At 37.3% G+C, this 18,581-nt stretch overlaps 1 protein-coding gene across 1 annotated transcript in view; it reads left to right on the forward strand.

Annotated features, from left to right (window-relative positions):
* CROCC2 (ciliary rootlet coiled-coil, rootletin family member 2) overlaps positions 1-18,581 on the forward strand; it is a 104,811-nt gene that overhangs the window by 8,365 nt on the left and 77,865 nt on the right. The window contains exons 3-9 of the mRNA XM_063307787.1: positions 1,273-1,418; positions 4,267-4,425; positions 7,128-7,211; positions 9,122-9,228; positions 13,365-13,527; positions 15,993-16,102; positions 17,550-17,747. Of these exons, the coding sequence (XP_063163857.1) occupies positions 1,273-1,418; positions 4,267-4,425; positions 7,128-7,211; positions 9,122-9,228; positions 13,365-13,527; positions 15,993-16,102; positions 17,550-17,747 (967 nt within the window). The remainder of the gene's footprint in view (positions 1-1,272; positions 1,419-4,266; positions 4,426-7,127; positions 7,212-9,121; positions 9,229-13,364; positions 13,528-15,992; positions 16,103-17,549; positions 17,748-18,581) is intronic.

The following is an 18,581-nucleotide window of genomic DNA, read 5'->3' on the forward strand; positions in this document are numbered from 1 at the left end:
GTGTGGATTCAAATGCAGGAAAATGGTGGGGAGACTTTGAAACTCATAAATTGATACTAGATTGGATTGACTTCCAATCTGATGCATTCTAAATGTGCTGGTCCAGTAGCTCACAAAATGTCCTGCCTCCATGTCTAGAAGTGCCAGGTTAGGAAAGAATGTGACAAGAGCAAGTGACCTCTTCTTTCCAGTAAAATATCTAGCTTCCTCTGGATCCCTGACAGAGTATCAGTTAGGTGGCTGTAGGCTTGGAGAAGGGACTGGAACCACTTCCACAGAGCCAGCACTGTCAGCCCCAATCACTCCTCAAACAATCACAGCCATTTCTATAATAACCCACAATTGTCCTGACTGCAGCCAAAGCTGACTTGCGGTCCCTCCATTTGACCGATGAGGGAATGCAGAACCTGGCCAACATTACATCTCCTTTTCTTGTGGCAAGGAAAAAAATGTCAATGCTGATTATCCATCATGTATTTTATGGTCATTAGCAAAATAGTTTTAGTGCGCAACTACTTCTCATTTATTTTTTTTACAGGAAGGCTAAAGGAGTTGTGATAAGAGGTTCTATGGAACTGGAAACAGCAAAGTCTTTCAGGGGCTCTTTCAAGAAGAATGTGTATTCAAAATAAGGAAGCAAGTCTTCATATACTGTGCCATAGACCTGGAGGCTGGGTTGATGTTTTTTTCAGGCTTAGTTTTTCTTAGGTCCTCAGTTTTGCAGATTTCAGAAAGCTATGTGAAAATGTCCATGAACATTTAACATCATTTCATGTGCATTTCTCTGTAGGTATGCATTCTTATGAACATCTTTCCTCCTATATTCATTTTCTAAGTAACTTGCCCTGGTACCCATTTCTGAATGTCCTGTTACCCGGTGTATACATTTTGTACTTCTTGTTACAAACTGCATTATATCTTGTAAAATAAAATGCAGATCACCCATTGGTTCAAGTTATTCTATAAATTGAGGTTGCTTTAATGTACTCAGCATTGCCAAGTTCTGATGCAGCAGATTTATCATCCATCTCTATTTATGTCAAATACCAGCTTATCTTTTTTGATGCTGAGTACTGGTGTTCAAATCTATTTACTGTAAGCACTAAGTTGCTAAGAGAATTATCCACGTTCCTGCTTCCTAAAAAGAAGTGTATGTGTGTGTTTGTGTATGTGCATATAGCTATACCTACAGTTAAAGATAATAATAATCCTGCATTGATTCCACACCTTTAGTTGACTGACTTGCCATAATTTATTTATTGGTGAATCCAGATTTGTCAAAAATAGACTTTCCAGCCAATATGCAAGAAGAAAACCGCTTGTTGCAGAAGGAACTTTCTCGTCTTGAGGACCTGTTGGCACACACTCGTGCAGAGAAGGATGAGCTGGCTAGCAAATATCAAGCTATTAATGAAAGGGTAAGAGTTAGACATGTAACTTAAAATATTAATTTTTTGAATAAAAAACTATTGATAGAAGTGGGAACCTGCATTCAAGTAATCCTAAGTGCATTCTGGTTGTGAGCACATTGCATGTATACACATAAACAGAGAAGGATACAAATGAGGAAGTCTGTACAAAATATATTATAAATTGTGTTTATGCATGTGTCAGTAGAAATTTCTGCATTTCAAAGTTTATTTAAAAGAAACAGTTATTTAAGTTCTGCCATGCCTGCTGGATTGATAATCACTTCTAAATGAAACTGAAGTCTCATGGTTGAGCTGACAGCTATAGTGTCAAATGTGGTTAGCAATTTTGATAGTATTTTAAGAAATCAAATTGCTACAAATTATCATCTGTGATGGCAGTGTCTATTTAGTAACTAATATTGATTGTTTGAAAGAATGCTGGTGTACAGTAGGTTTACCATCTTTCCTCCGACGTGTACAATGGTGCAGGACAAGAAATTAATTCAGGTTTTGCTTTAAGGTAACAGATGTATTATAGAAAATCGCAGGAAAATTAAAGAATATCTTTCTTTAAATTAATGTTTTGTTTTGTTTTTTAAGTATGAGAAATAGCACTGGAAATAAACTAGCACAGTAGCAGAAAGTCTTCAGAATTAAATACTGGTTATATCTGCATTTGCTCTCCCTTTTTCTTAACAGATTATCTCTGCATATACAAATGTCTTTTAGAGATAAATATTGAATCTAAATGATTATAATATATCTCTCTATAAGATTAAAAATTATTTATATATACTCCCAGATTACATATGTACTTGATTTTTAATTTTTTTTGTTTTGCTATTATTTAGTATCTTTTTTTAAATATTGTTTGTTCTGATTTTGATTTACCATAGAGGTTGCAAACTAACATGGCTGTGAAGTTCATACAGTAATGCATACTTTAAAAATGTTTTTGTTTTCTGCACTTGGAGGGGAAACACAGTTAGCTTTGAGACTTGGACCCTAGATAGTGTTTATTTATCATCAATACTTCTATCCAATCACAGCTAACAGTAAGAATACAGTCCGCCTAACACGAGCATAATACCAGTCTGGGAAATGTATTCACCATTTGTGATCCTATTCCATATTCAGCCATCTTAGAAGATACGCTTAATGAAGATGCTCTAGAACAGGGTTCCTCAACCTTGGCAAGTTTAAGATGTGTGGACTTTGACTCCAAGAATTCCCCAGCCAACCATGCTGGCTGGGAAATTCTGGGAGTTGAAATCCACACATCGTAAATTTGCCAAACTTGAGAAACACTGCTCTGGAGGCATAGGCATCAGCTATAAACCAGGATGAGAAAAAAATGATGAAACGTGCATTGCTATATAACAGTACAAACCTGGCCTTTGTGTTTGCATCTTGTGAACTCTGTGTCTGCAATTTTTTTAAGCATTTGCATTAATTGGTACCATGGATGTGGCATGTATTTATATAATTCTAAAAATATGGTGCTTTTATTTGAATAATCTCTTGGGCAGAAGTTCCCCATTTCTATGAATAAATGTGTTCTTATGAGATGCAAAGTGTTTTTAAGAGAACCTAATTATTATTTTGATCTTTTGAGATAGCATGTAAAAAGTTCTGTTGGAGTGAATTTCCCATACTGGATAAGCCAAGCAAGCAAGCAAGCAAGCTAGATAAATGATAGATATATATCAGTCCTTAAGTAGGCATAACATAAGTAATTGTGGCATGATTGCACAAATTGTTTTCTTTCAAAACTATTTCTTATACTGGTAGCCTCTAAAATAGAATGGCAAAGCAGCCACCTTTACATCCAGCCAGCCATCTAGCATTCTACTTTAATGGTGACCCTTTGAAAGGAACAGCCAGGACTCACATTCTGGAGTATAAATGTAGAGAGACTATAGTGTGCAGAAATTTCTCACTGATAGTCCCCCAGGCGTGCAAGGGTGGATGAGACATTGGTTCCATTTTAATATGCTGCTGCTTCTAACCTATACAACTGCAGCTGGCTATGGTGCTTAATCGTATGACCTCCTTCCCCAAAAGAATCTGGTGTTTACTAACTGCCTGGAGAAAATGGGGCACATTTTTGGCCATACAGATGTCCAGAGAAGCATAAATAATTACAAACCAAAACAAATCCACCCTTCTGTCCTCACATCAGGTACAAGGATCCAGTTCTGAGTCAGCATCAGACCCTCTCAAAAACTCATCCAACAGATGGGGCCATTGCTCTGCACCCAGCTGCTTAAGGTTACTGAGTGATAGTGGTGAAATGAATGTTATCAGGAAGGCAGGAGCAGGCAAAACAAATGGGTGAGCCCTAGATTCAGAGAGGATTTGAATCATATTCCCTCTTTCAGTTATAGGAGCACAGTATCTTTGTACTAAATAGCCAGTCTGGTCTAGTGGTTAAGGTGCTGGGCTAGAAACCAGGAGACTGTGAGTTCTAGTCCCGCCTTAGGCATGAAAGCCGGCTGGGTGACTTTGGGCCAGTCACTCCCTCTTAGCCGAACTCACCTCACAGGGTTGCTGTTGTGGGGCAAATAGGAGGAGGAAAGAGTATTAGGTATGTTCGCCACCTTGAATTATTTATAAAAACAATAAAGGTGGGATAAAAGTAAAATAAATAAAAATAAACATTATATTACAGATCTATAATTTATTGAATTTATTGTCAAAAGCATGGTAAACCGTTTTTTTTTCCACTCATGAAACTGAATCCTGACGCACTGTATTTACATAACTTTTAAGGAGCCAGCCCCTGATTTTTTGCTATTGTGCACCCAGAACCTTGTTTTGTCAAATAGATCAGGGCAGGTATTTATTTTTGTAGCTGCAGCAAGCACAGCGAGGAGAGGAGGAAGGAAGCACAATGTTCCTGCAGATGAGACAGCAGTTCAAATCGGATGAAAAGGCACATAAGCGCAAGCTGCAAGCCTTCCAGGATGGGCAGCAGCACCAGGCTCAGCTAGTGCAGAAGATGCAGAACAAGGTGGGTGGTGTTACTTTGGCCAGTTGTGTCTACACAGAAGGATGACAGGATCTTTTGGATGGAGCTTATAAGGACTGAACTGTGGGGCTTTGTGCTATAGTTCTTCATTAATTTAGAGGGTCCTCTTTTGAACATTCAGCATAAAGACTCCTGGCATGACTGGCATCTTTCTGTTGCAGTGCTTGCTAGCATAGGAGCAAATATACATGAACATACTTGTCCTGTTGCTATTTTCTTTCCACCTCAGGTTATCACTGAGTAGGGCAGGCAGGTCATCTGAGTTATTCATCATGAAACTATGTTCAATTTTGCAAGCTACCACAAACCTTAACACAGAAGATCTGAATCCGTACCTAGGATCAGTGATAGACTGGATAAGGGCAAACATATTGAAAGTTAATCTAGAAGAGGACTTAGCCTGATTTGCATAAAGTTTTCCTTCTTCTACAAGATCAGAATTCAGTTTTGAAGTGCTTCCTGATCCTTTGCATATGGATGTTCAGGTGGTAACAAGTTAATAATAGTTAGGCTGTTAACTAATAACTATTATAATAGTTACAATAGTTAATAATTAAATATTATAAACTATTATAATAATTAACTATTATTAATAATAGTTAGTTAATTCTTAGGCTGGTGTGCCCTATTATGTTTTTTTCTGGAGAATGTGTACCAGATCATGGTTTTGCAAGTACATCTTCTGTTTCTTAAATCTGTCTCTAAAACCCGTCCATTCTCTGAAGTCAGAGGATTCTGTTGAAAATCCTGCCAAGTTGCTGAAAATGTCTGATGGAGCTCTTATACTTTCCAGACTTAAGTTTTGAAGTGTACTATCATGGCTCCCACTCCCTGATCACCGAAGAAAAAAATGAATATTGCTTTATTACTGTTTCAGATGCCTTAAACTCAGTGCTTAAATACAGTTTGGTTATTTATTTATTTATTTGTTTTATGCATGCATGCTTGCTTGCTAAACCTTATATGATTTTGCTATTTTCTCTGTGTTATTCCTTTGTACTCATACATTGTTATTGATCTACTCTTTTTTGAAATAGAATTTAAAAACTATAAAGTTATTTAATAAAACAAAATATTTTAATAGAATTGTGATGTTAAAAATTAGTTCTTATTATGAACTGTTTGGATCAGCATTCACCATGTTGGTGCCCTCCAGAATTTGAAGCATTCTTTAACCTATAAACTATGCTGTTTCCGAGATTATGATAATTGAAATTTAATACATCTGATGGACACCAATTTGGGAAGGATGATTTAAATGAATAATTTGTCTTATAAATCACACAGTCTAGATAGATGTGGGAATAGTGGCTTTTCAACTGTCATATCGGTGATTTTTAAGATTTATGTGATAGCTATGAAGGGAAGACATACGTTCCCTCTAAAAAGCTGTGTGAAGGTTTTCCGAGATTTCTATTTCAATTTATTGCGGTCGTAGACCAGTACAAGCAGAGTGCTCGGTGAATGTATATAAATCTATCTTAATGGATACTAAATGAAATAAAATTTAAGACAAAATTAAAATACATTTATAAAACAACCTAACAGAGAAGAATTGAAGAAAGGAGGCACCGGCATTGACAAGTTGTAGTACCACCCCATTAAACCTAGAGAGCAATTTGGATTTTGTCTGGAAGCAGCTTCCATAGGAATTTGCTGAGTTCACACAACATGCTAAAACAAATCCAAACAAACCACATCATGGCTTAGCAGAGTACCTGAAGCCAGCCTGAATGCCAGACAGGTTTTTGAATCTTATGAAATGCTTCCTCTCATCTCCGCAAAATTTTCTGGAGGATCTAGTCTGCATTTGGATAGCTTAAAACAGCCTTCCCAAGGTAATGCTCTCCAGTTATGTTGGATCAATTCCCATGTGCAAAAGAGAAGTGTGTATATAGTCTGTAGGATATAGAGTGAGGAAAGTTCTTTGAAAAAAAATGATTCCTAATATTCAGAGCGACATATTGTTGAAAATGAAAGTTCTTCCCTATTGCATCTTCTGCTTAATATCTGTGGGTTTTTTCCCCTCCTAAAGCTTTGTTTTTTTTTAAATCTGTACGATACAGCTAGAAAGTGTCTTTCTTTTTGACATTTTTAAGTGGTTCCCTCCCCTAATATATTCCTTGTCTTTTCCCACTTCAGTTTTGGCAGGTTTCTGCTTTCCTTTTTACTTTTAATTGGACCTGGTTCTCATCACAGTCTATATTTTATTAATTTGCCTTCCCCTTCTTCCCCACTCCCCACAAAAACATATCTCAAATAAATGATTTAGTAGATATCCAGGGAAGTTTTCATATTAAGATGACTATATCATCTCTTAAACTGCCTGAGAAATTAGGATTGGACTAACAGATCTGATTTCAATTCTTGCTGGTGGCCAAATATAAATAGGTGGAGCCAAAACAAAAAAACCATACACCGGATTGAATTGCATTTAAATGTATAATTAATTAGAAATCGCAGTTGATATATGCATTCCCTGTGTATTTCATAATACACTTTAAAAATTATAATTCAGCTCAACCCTGGAATCTCAAGATGTACAAGCCTGCCCTTGTGGATCAGACTTCTGCTTCTTTTATTCTAGATAACTCATCTTCCCTGGACTGCTCTTTTCTTTGTTCTTTCTTTTTTTTTCTTGAACATTCTGATTACCCACACCTCTTTCTCCATCATTGCTGTAGGTGTTGCAGTACAAGAAAAGATGTGGGGAACTGGAGCAGCAGTTGCTGGAGAAAACTTCCGAGTGTGAGCGTCAGAAACAGATGGTCTGTATTTTGTGGGAAGGTTTTTTTCCCATTAATGATGAAGCATGTGGCAGTTAGACTCTTAACCCTATGTATAACCCTGTTCTATCATGCCATGCTCATTTCAATGGAGTGAATGTTTGGCAACTAGCCTAGCCAGCCAAAAAAACCTATCTGGTACAAATATTCGTTGTGCAATTCATATCATTTAGAGATTCCCACAGGTTTCATGAATGTCCAGTTGTTTCTTCCAGTAATGTATGGTTTCGATAAATAGCTAGCTGAGTTCTTTATTTCATGAAAGGCTTTCTGAGACAAGCCTTTTCCTCAGCCAGCTATCAATGATTATTTTAGGCTGAACCAGTTGAGCAAGAAACAAAAAGTTAAGTTTTCTGTGTATGTAGGTGGTGCCCCACAGAAGAAGTTGGGTGGCTTACATATCATTTCAACATAAACTATTAAAACTTTTTAAAAGTTAAGCGTGAATTATAGGCTAAAAACAAATGTTTTTTTTAAAGACAAAGTGTATGGAAACTTGCACTTTGACCCTGCATTGTTAGCCACTGGGGTACCTGTGAGGGTTTCTGTGCTGCAGACATTTGCAGTAAAAGCATTAATATCTGAAAAAAAAAAAGCATTGCAGCATGTCAGCAGGCAGGGATTACACAAAACACTCAGATATTCAGTTTTCCACATCTATAGGCTCAGATCTTAATGCAGCAGTTAATTAATAAAAAAATACCTTGTGAATTCCAAACCTATATTTGTAGTTCTCCGCAGGCAGTTATCCTAGCAATTATGTATGATATACAGCAGGTACCTGGAAATAACAGACATCCCTTCATCTTTTATTCTCTGTTTTAGTTGGTTTTTAAAATACCTTTTAATGTACTGATTGATTGTTTTAGCTCTTTGTACACTGCCCAGAGTCGCTTGTTTGTGAGATGGGCAGCTATATAAATTTAATGAATAAATAAATAAATAATCTATATGATTTAGTATTCTAAATCTACATTGTTCATCCTGGAGGCAGTATCTCTGGTGGTGTAAACCAGCTCCCCCAACCTGGGTGTTCTATCTATCTTGTATTTCAACTTCTAGAATTTTTAGCATTGGCCATGATATATTGCCCATGTATCTGGAAGTCATCCAGGTTGGAGACAGTTTTAAAAACCTTCAGTTAAACAAGCTACAGTGTTTCTGAAACACCGCAAAACTCTACAGAACCTGAACAAAGAAACATGTGGAATTAATGAGCAAGGATGTATTTACCTTTGTCAAAGCATCTTTGGTGCTCTGGAAAAATCTGTGATTGTGGCTTTTTTTTCCAGTCTCATAATATATTTGCAGGAGCCAGTTTCAGAACGACCATAGAATTTTTGATATAGAAATATGATTTTTGAAAGAAATAGCTAAATTGTCTGATACTGGGAGCAAATGCACCAAGGAAAAAGGTTGCCAAATCTAGATTTTAAAATGGCCATAGCATCAGTGGGGATTTTAACAGAAGATATAAAGGAAGATCTTAAAACTGCCAAAGAAAGACCAAAACAAGACCACAAGATACTAGAAGAGGAAAAAGAAAGAGAACTGAAAGCAGGAGTTATGGAAGTGAGAAGGTTTGCTTCAGAAATTTGCCTCTTAGATTTATGGGACTTCTGCATATGTAGCCATGGCAGCTTTCTTGGTCTGCTGAAAACTCAACTCAGGACACATTTCATTTCTAGAAATTTGCCAGTTGAGGGTGTTTTATAATCTACCTTTTCTCTCAAATCAAGAAGCTCAAATCTTTAAAGAAAACTTCCAGGATTTTAAGCAAATTCTATGGTGTATGATACATGCAGCTGCATGCATCTCCTAAACCTACTAATAAATCTTTCTGTGCCTTAATAACTACTATGGTTCAGTCTGTCATCTTTCCTTCTTCCTAGCTGCAGACAAGATTAGACTCAACAGAATTACGTTTACGACGCTTTGAACATGACCATAATACAGAGTTGGAGAGCGCTCTCATCCACTTAGAAAAGGAGCAGCAGAGGTAACATTGGTGTTTACTTGGAGTGAATTGTTTGTTTTATTTGGTATATTCAATACATCTTTAGCTTAATGCGTCCACTGGAGTGGGTGGCTGTATTAAATCTAAATCATCATCATCCCCAGGATAGATCAGAATAATGATATGATCACTGTGGTTGTGGTCTCTTATGCCTAGGGAGGAATTAATTAATAGTTAAACTTGGCTTTCCTAGACCGGGTACCCTGCAGATGTGTTGGCCTTTTACTCTCAGTGGCTCTGTTGGTTGCTGTTGTCATGAGTAAGGATGGCAAGCAGGGGGCTCCCATCCAGACTGTTAAGCGCATGCATAGCTCTGAGGAATTGGTGAGCCATTCCAAGAGGCACAGATTGGGACCGCCTTAACCTGCGGGGTTTATATGGCTGGGTTTTTCCCACGCTTGTTCAGTTTGTTAGGATTACTGTTATGTATTAGCAATAAAACATTAGAGACCAGTTCCCTGTCTCAGAGTGTTTCCTGGGAGTCAGGACAGCTGTTCATTGAATTTTTATGTGATGAATACGACATATTATTGCAACCATGAGCAATCTGATTTAGATGTGAGAGACCCAGATTCCATTTCTTCTACTTTAGGCTTTCTTACTAGGATCTGCTGATCACATGGATCCTCAGTTTTCTGTGGCTTTCCTGTATGGGACTACACATCACTATTAGGAAAGTTTATTTCTCAGTTAATATCTTTACCTCTCCCACTTTGAAAAAATGCAAGCCATACCAGTAATCAGAAATCTTATTCTAGGAAATTTAGGATGCAAGTAGTGATGCTGGGTTTCTGTGGATTTTCTGTCACCACGACTAACAGAGTCAATTCTACAAAAATCATGCCCATACAGGCTTTTTAAGGAAGTTAGCTAGGGCTATGAAAATAGGGGAGAAAATACAGGTTCAGAAAGCATTTGGAGGAATCCTGGTAATGCCCCATCCCAAAAGCTGGGAGTAGTTCTCTCCAACACCAGAATGCTATGCTTAGAATGATGGCTCATGGTTCAAGGACTTTGACACCAGCAGACAAAAAGCATCATCTAAAATTCAGATTGTGTTTGGCCTCAGAACACTCCCATTCTTATTTTTCTATCAAATACCAGCCTGGGAAAGCAAACATAATGCAGACTTCCACTCTAAGAAACTACCAAATGTGGAAGAATACACGGCACAATATATAAGCAGGAATCAGACTCAGAGAGTCTTGATGTTACTGCAAAAGGGATAGAAGCATTAGCAGAAGCTCTTATAGAATAAATTAAGTGGTTGTCAGTAGTGTCAACCTAGGCAATTAATGAGATTATAATAGGATTATAGGAACATAATAGAGGGATTTGCCTGTCTCAGAAGATCTCACTAGAGAAACTAAAATTAGCTCAGAGTGAGAATCCTGCTATTTGCTACATAATTAAATTAAACAAAAGAATGTTAAATGTCAGGCAACAAAAAAGAAAAGAATCTCATGAAGTTCAGAAGTTATTTCAGCAATGGAACAAAGATAGAATCCTTAAAGTATAGATAATATCGTAGTCATCTGGTAATACCCACAAAATATAAAGCATTGGTGTATTAGTAACTGTGCAAGCAGACAGGTCATCTAGGTAGGGATGGAAAAAAGTACTGATGCTGATGTAGCATTGCCTCACAAAACACAAAAGGACTTGAAAAATTATTGTGTGAACAAATAGGGAAAGCCCACAGGAGAGAGTTGCCAAAAGAGTTCAACAGGAGGAGACAACAAGGAAATTAATGACCAGAGAAGTGCTGTGTGTATATATTTATGCATTTTTCAGGATTTATTTATGATATTTATATCTCTTCAATTTTTTACAAGTCTACAGTGGTTGTGAGGGATTGTGTGCTCAGCCGTGAAAGATGAACATGTCAACACCTGAGTTGTTGCTGATTGCAAGGGTTGTGTCCTGAGAGCTGTTCTTGTTTGCCCACTGTGAGCAACTGAGTAAATGTCATGACTCACAGTAATTCTGGCATGGTTGTGTTCCTATGTGCAGTGTGTGCAAGCTTCTAGTGGGCTTGAAGAAATAGTCAAAGGATTAGAGCTGTAAATGGCCACACTTTGGCTACATTTAATTTAGCGGAGGTCATCACATGTATTAGTGAGTATTATTATGTACATTGTGAAAGATGGTGCATAGAAGGGATAGTCAAGGAAGTTTTCTATAATATCCTATTTAAGAACTCAATTTTAGCTCTCCTGAGAGAACTGAAAATTTATCAGTTCAAACAAAGGAGGAACTACAGCAGGAGCTGACAAAGAAACCAATCTTTACAGAAGGCATTCTAACAAAGGAGCAAGCCCGTGGATGAGGGTTTCAATCAGAATCAAGACATATGAGATATGCTGTACAGCTGGAATTCAGCAAATTTCATGAGACACTTTGAAAAGGAAGTTCTACAACCCTTCAGAAGAAACAGAGGCCCTGGAGAACAAGAGACCGGACAGGGTTCCCTGAAAGTAGGGAGGATGTAGATGATGTAGCTGAGTTGCTCCTCATAAGGACTGGCAAAAATGAGTTTGGCCAAAGTATGGCAAGATTGATCAAGAGAGTTTAGACTGAATCTTGTGGGAGATGGACTGCAGTAAAGACTTCAGATACAGATTTGTGTGCTGTAGAAGGAAGTGGGAGTGTTGTTATAAATGGGGCCTATTGGACCATTCAGTGACAATCAGGAACTGCATTGTTCATTACGTTCATGGCATTATTGCACCACATGTACTATATTGTTCAGACCAGGGATACAAAAGTATTATATAATAGGCATAATGGAAACTTGGTAGGATGTTCATGATTGGAATATTGTATCTGAAAGATACAGTTTGTTCAAAAGAAACAGGATCAATAGGAAAAAGGGAGGAATTGCTCTGTAAATTAAAAATATCCATGCTCAGAAATCCACGTGCAGGAACTTGTCACTGTAAGGATCTTTACTGAAAAAAAAGGAAAAAAAACAGGTCTGAGGTCTGGAACATGGCAATGGTTTGGGGCTGATGTAAAAAGAAGGATAATCAATTCTAGAAAAAGAGGGATAATCAATTCCAGAATTGATTATCAATCTTATAGATAATGGTTGAATGTAAAATTAAACTTTTCTCCAGAGGTGTGTGTGTTGAACACGTATGCAGATAATTTTACAATAAGGCAAGGAGATAGGACAGCTGATTCTACCCCACTCTACTGTCTCGCAGGAAATAATTTAGCTTTTCAGTTAAACAAAAAAACTGAACAGTAAACTACTATGAATGTAATAATCCATGGGCTACATTAAGCAGAACATACCCAAGTGGACCTCATCATTCCTATAGCACATGGAATTATTGGGGCACATGGGCATAATGAAACATAAATTCATAAAGTTTTCTGTTCCTGAAACGTAGCATAAACTACTATTCAGATAAAACTGTGCCTGATAGTGCCATTCCAGTAGGGAGGGACATTATGGAATTGAAATCCTTTTGTTTACAGAAAACCAGCCATCAGACTGTCTTTTCTGCTTCCCTTCCCCTTAAATGGGGATATGTTCAACCAATTGTAATAGAAAGTGGCACATTCTTGTAATTCTGGCACATTTTCTACACTGTTGTTTGTGTCGTCGTCGTCATCATCATCATCATCATCATCATCTGGTAATTAGTTCTCAGAGAAGTCTTCTCCAAGGGATCAGTGAAGGGGTTTGGTGTTGAAATATTATACAGATAGGAGTCAGATCTACAGTAAGAATTCTTAGTAATTGCTAAGGGCTGTTGCTCCCACAGTCTTGATGCAATAATTCTTGAGTTTTAAACTAAGCGATAATAAATTCAGGCAAATCTCTCTCTCCCGGCCCTGCATCCTCAACCCAAACTTTGTCAGCAGTACTGGTCCAACAGGTGAAGTGGCCACAGTGTGAATGATTTCAGAACCTTGGATGTGCTTTATTCCATAGTTTTACTAAAGAAGCATAAACTCCTTTGGCAGTTTTAATTTCTGGAAGATATGGAAAAAGCCTAAAAGATTGCTTTCTTTTCAAATGTTTCCAGGAAAAGATGGGCATAAAGACATCTAGGAAAATTTAAATATAATAATACTATTGTGCCCTTTGTTTTGTTTTCCTGTAGAAGTGCTACCCTTTCCCAGATGAACACTCTACTTCAGGAACAGCTGGAGGAAGTGAAATGCTCAAAACAGAGACTAGCTGGGGAGCTAGAGAGGAATGCTGATGATATGCACAGGCTGAGAAGTGAACTAGAACAGAAGGTATCCCTTTGGTACAAAGGCAGGAAATATTGCTTAATTTTTTGGAATGGCTTACTACACTGTGATTAGACATCCATTGGTTCCATGTGACATTATCATAATGTGCTGGGATAATTTGTTTACATTTTTATTTGTGCATTTATTTATTTGGTGATTTTTATCAATTTAATATTAAAGTGGGGTCAACTGTTTATAAATTCATTCAGTCCCAGCATTTGCTTTCCAGTTTCTTTATCATATTGCTGCTGCTGAAAAACAAGGTAAGAGACATATGGAGTTAATTAATCTCAGCCTTTCTGATACCACTACACCCAGGAGACAGTTTTCAATTATAAGAACATAGTATTAACTATAATGTTTATCCAGTTCCATTGCTTTGGGAAATGCTACAGCCTGTATATTCTCTTCTCTAGTAATCTCACCTTGCTAATTGAAGCCTTCTGCTCCATGCACAAAGTAAGCTTTGGGGGTGGGAGTGATCTGGAAAGCCTTAAACAGAGGATTACAAGCCTGTTCCTCCTCAATCTCATCCCAGTCTGGATTAGGAGGTCCTCATCAACTTTGTATCAGCTTTAACAAGAACTGCATAGTTACTAATTGCATGACTATAATCATACCTGATTTTGCCCTCACATATTGTTTTGTTGGAAGGGTTGACTTTCCCATCTCACTTCTTGTTTCTCTCTTTTTCCAGTGGAAAAAAAAATGGGGGGCGGGTTATAGTTTCAATTTAGCATATAATGCAACTCCATTTTATGTTTATTCAAGCTCACTAAATATCGAGCTTTTGTTTAGAAAAATGTAAATAGGCTTTAGTCCAATAAATAACCGACTCATCTCTCAGAATGGTCAAATGAACTCACAAATTTATTGGAGATATTACAATATATATGAATTTGGCGAATTCACCAAGTTCATGAATTCTAAGATATTATTCCAAATCAATAATTTTACTATGGATTTGTTTTTATATGCATATAACTTTGTTCAGTTGTTTATTGCTATGCTCCACCCATAGTTTTTAGAGATTTATCCAACAAAAGCATACATTTGTAAAAGAAAAGCAAAGAGAATGCATCTAAAGGGAGAAGGGGACTAGTTCCTTTGAACAGAAAGGATATGATTGCCAGATTAGAAAATAGACAGAGAAAAGATGTGAACAATTGTCATTTCCTCCCTGAAAGAAAGCTTCCTGGTTTTTGTAGTATGTTGCCTACAAATATTTTTTCTACTATAGAGAAAGTCTGTAGTAAAATATATAATACCTAGCCTTTATCCATCAATTTTCTTTTTGGATCAGCATGTCTATTAATGATTATGTATGAGTTGCAATATTAGAGTTGTACTTTTTGGTTCTCTGTTTACTTGGGATTGGTTCATAAATCTTAGGAGTATCAGATCACAATCTGTGAATATTTCTATGTGTACATATTTGGAGGATAAGATTCCCGCTGCTTTCCTGCCCTAACCAGGTTGATAGGATTTTTTTTTACTATATCCTCCCCAAATATGAGTTCTAGCTCTCTAGACATTAGTCTTGATCATTTTGATTCCATGTTAATTTCTGACATTATTTAGAATAATCTAAGCTAGTTAAATTGCTGTCTCCAATATCATATTTACTACAGCAAATATGTTCCTTTAATCTGCTTACTAACTATAGTAGAGCCTCATTTAAAAATTGCTATTCATTAACTGTTTTTTGGAATTAAGTCCACTAAGGCAGTACTGCAACTATTCCAGTGTTATTAAAGGCCCTTCTGCGAGATGGCCTGAACCCAATGATAGAAAACTCCAATTTTAAGCATCTGAGCAGTAAAGTTTATTGTCTAGTATTATTATCTTCATAACAATGATCCTCTCATATGACTTTAACAAACATTCAGATATGTTGATTTATATAACATGATATTAGCTCATCCATAGATCAGCCAGTTTCTGAGCTCAGACTCTTATTTGCTCAGCCAGAGATGATGCTAACCTCACTACGCAGAGTGGAGAAGAATACAGTTTTGTTATATTTTCAGGGTGATGTAGCAGTTTCTCTGTTTGGTTTCAGAGTGTGGTTTATTAGAAACAGAATGGTGCTTATGACTTATAAGTAATGTATTTTTCTTATAATTTTCTTTATTACTTATATCTTTTTCACTTATAATCTTTCAAGATACTAAATTAACATTAATAACAAAAAACAAGTAATGTATTTGTTTAATATTTTTGATCCTGCTTTTCCAAAAGTTCATAATAGTTCGCAATGCCCCCACCCCACCCCGGGGAAGTCAGTAAATTGTAGGTAAATAATGCCTTCAGTAATCCTACTATTTGCCTGTGCTGGAACACTATATTTCCCCTGGTTCCTATGTATCATACTGATTGGTGCTATAGGAGATTGATTTAAAACAGTGTTAATGGTATGGGTGACCCCATTTGCTATCCTCCATCAATAAAATGTTACAGTGGTAGAATCTACCCTGTGCCATTGTTCTTTCCAGAGCTACGATTCATATCTCAGCAATGAACACAGTGGGATTCTCCTGCTATGGCGTCAAGCAGCCACACTCCGTGGTAACTTTGCAGAGCTTCGCACAACAGTGGAGAAGTGGGTATTATCTAAGTTTAGCATTGCTATAAGAATGGTTCTCATTGTTCTGCAGAAAAGTACCAGAGGGAGGAATGCTCTGAAAATGAGATGCCCTGGTGCTTATGCCCTTGTGCAAAGCCCTAATTTTTTAAAAAGTTGGGTGTTATCAATGTTTGTGTGTGTGTGTGTGTGTGTGTGTGTGTGTAAAAGTGTGTGTAAAAGTGTGTATGCAAACTTTCCAAGCTTGGAACAAAATACTTTGTGACCTGATGGGTGGAAATTGTCCTTAAGTCAGGAACCTTCATTGCTTTGAATGCTTCAGCATCCTTCATTTGGCTGGAGAGGTTCATAATGGAAGAAACCATCAGAACAGGCTCCATCAGTACTTCCACTGGCTAGAGCTAGTAAAAGGGTTTAGGAGGAGGGTCAAGTTAGGCATTGCTGCCTGCCTGGTAAGGGAAGTTTACTAATACTTTTAGATTCTTTGCCATGGGGAGATTAGAGTTCTGAGGTTACAATATAATAATGTATTCCCAGACTTGGGGCTCTGGTAGTCAGCTGGAACCCATGAGGTTGTTGCTGTGATATACTGTAGATTGGTTTTTATCCCAGTTCCCATTATAGGTTTTATAGAGTATTGTTTATTCTTATTTTGTACAGTATTTTCATATGTTGTTAACTATCCAGAGTTACTACAGTAAAATGGGCGGCCACAATCAATCATTAAATACATAAGGTTATTGGCCATATAGGGTAGCTTTCTTTTTCAGATAGAATGACAAATACAAAAGTGGGCACTGTATAGCTACACTACAAGATAGAATTGCTATTAGATTGAGATATAGGTTGCAAGATTTACTAGAGAGCTGATGGACTCCCTTCCACTGGAAGCAGGAAGAGGATAAAGATTTGACCGAGAATGCTTTAATTTGACTACAGTATTGAGCAGGACATGTCTCCCTCCAACTCTATAGTTGTATGATTCTAATATTGCTTTTATCATAAGAAATGCATGTAATAAACCTCCAGCATCATACTGTTTGTGAAGGTAGACTTTGTGAAAAATACTTTCAGTTATAATTTTTGTATAAAACAGGACGATGAACTTGTCATTCTCTAGGTATTGCTGAACTACATCTCACAACATCCCTCAGCATTGGCTGCACAGGTTGTGACTCTGCAGTTCAGAGACATCTTAAATTTCCTATACCTGATATACCTGGAAAATGTCAGTATATATTTCTAATTTGAATGGGGGAAGACCAGGTTTTGCTGTGGTACATTGAATCCTGTTAGTTTTGCTCAGAATAAATAATAATAACAACAACAACAACAACAACAACAAAGCAGCAATTCAAAATTATTGGCAATTACCAACATGCCACTCCTGCACCACAGAGGTAATGTTAGGTAATGATGTATGTAGAATTCTGAGCGAGAAGAGATTTTATTCTCTCATTACCAGAGGACTTGCTGAAGCAGGAACTGACATGGCAAGAGCCGCCCGCCGCCTCCAAACTGCCTGTCTCAATTTGGATTCCAATTTGCGCCTGTCTGAGAATAGCTCTGCCTGTCTGCTGGAGAAGCAGCTTCGGGAGAAAGTCCGAGAGACGATCCAGCTACAGAGTCATTGGGATGGAGAAAAGGCTGTTCTAAACTCCAAGTGAGAAGATACTACTGTGTCTTTGATTTCTAGAACACAGATTGTTAAAGGACATCAAGACTTAAAAGGCCCATTCTGGGATAGGCAACCTTTTTGGACTGGGGACACATTTGGAATCTTAAGAACACATTACCCTATAAAATGACTGTTGTAGTGTGCATGGTTAGCCATAAAACACCTATTTATCAGACAGTGAATTAGCTCTCCAGGATTCTCTTTCTCATCCTCATTGGAGCTTTATGGGGCCCAAGGCAACTGCAAATAAATATATTAGAGGCTGGTACTTTAAAAATCACATCCTGATTTCCTGACTTTGTTAGCAAAAACAACAAAGACTGTAATGGCATCTTAAATAATAACAGATACATTTCTTATTGAATACATTTTTGGTCATAACCATCAGATGCATCTCACTTCTGCATCAAAGTACAGCTGTGTGTATGTGTGTGTAAGTAAAACTCCTTTCTCAGGACTATATTTCATATTTCTGATTTAGTAAAGTTAGATGTATGAACATTTATATGATAGTAAATGTATCTGTCTTTAGGCTTCTAGTTGAGATAGGAGAGCCAGTGATTTAACCATGAGCATACTGGTGGACCCTGAGCTTGGGGACCCAGGAAACCAGACACACACACACACACACACATGCACACAAAAACACAGAGCGTCCCTAAGGAACAGCATTATCAACAAGAGCCTTGCAATCTCCTATGTTCCTTGTCAATACAAGCAATACATCTGGCAGGAAGTAAAAAACTAAATGATGGAATGCTGGTTGAAGGATTGACTTTTTAAGTTTGCGCTCCTTGAAAAAGCGGCCTAGGAGAGCCA

The sequence above is a fragment of the Candoia aspera genome, chromosome 6 (genome assembly GCF_035149785.1).
Source record: "Candoia aspera isolate rCanAsp1 chromosome 6, rCanAsp1.hap2, whole genome shotgun sequence".
Classification (NCBI taxonomy): domain Eukaryota; kingdom Metazoa; phylum Chordata; class Lepidosauria; order Squamata; family Boidae; genus Candoia; species Candoia aspera.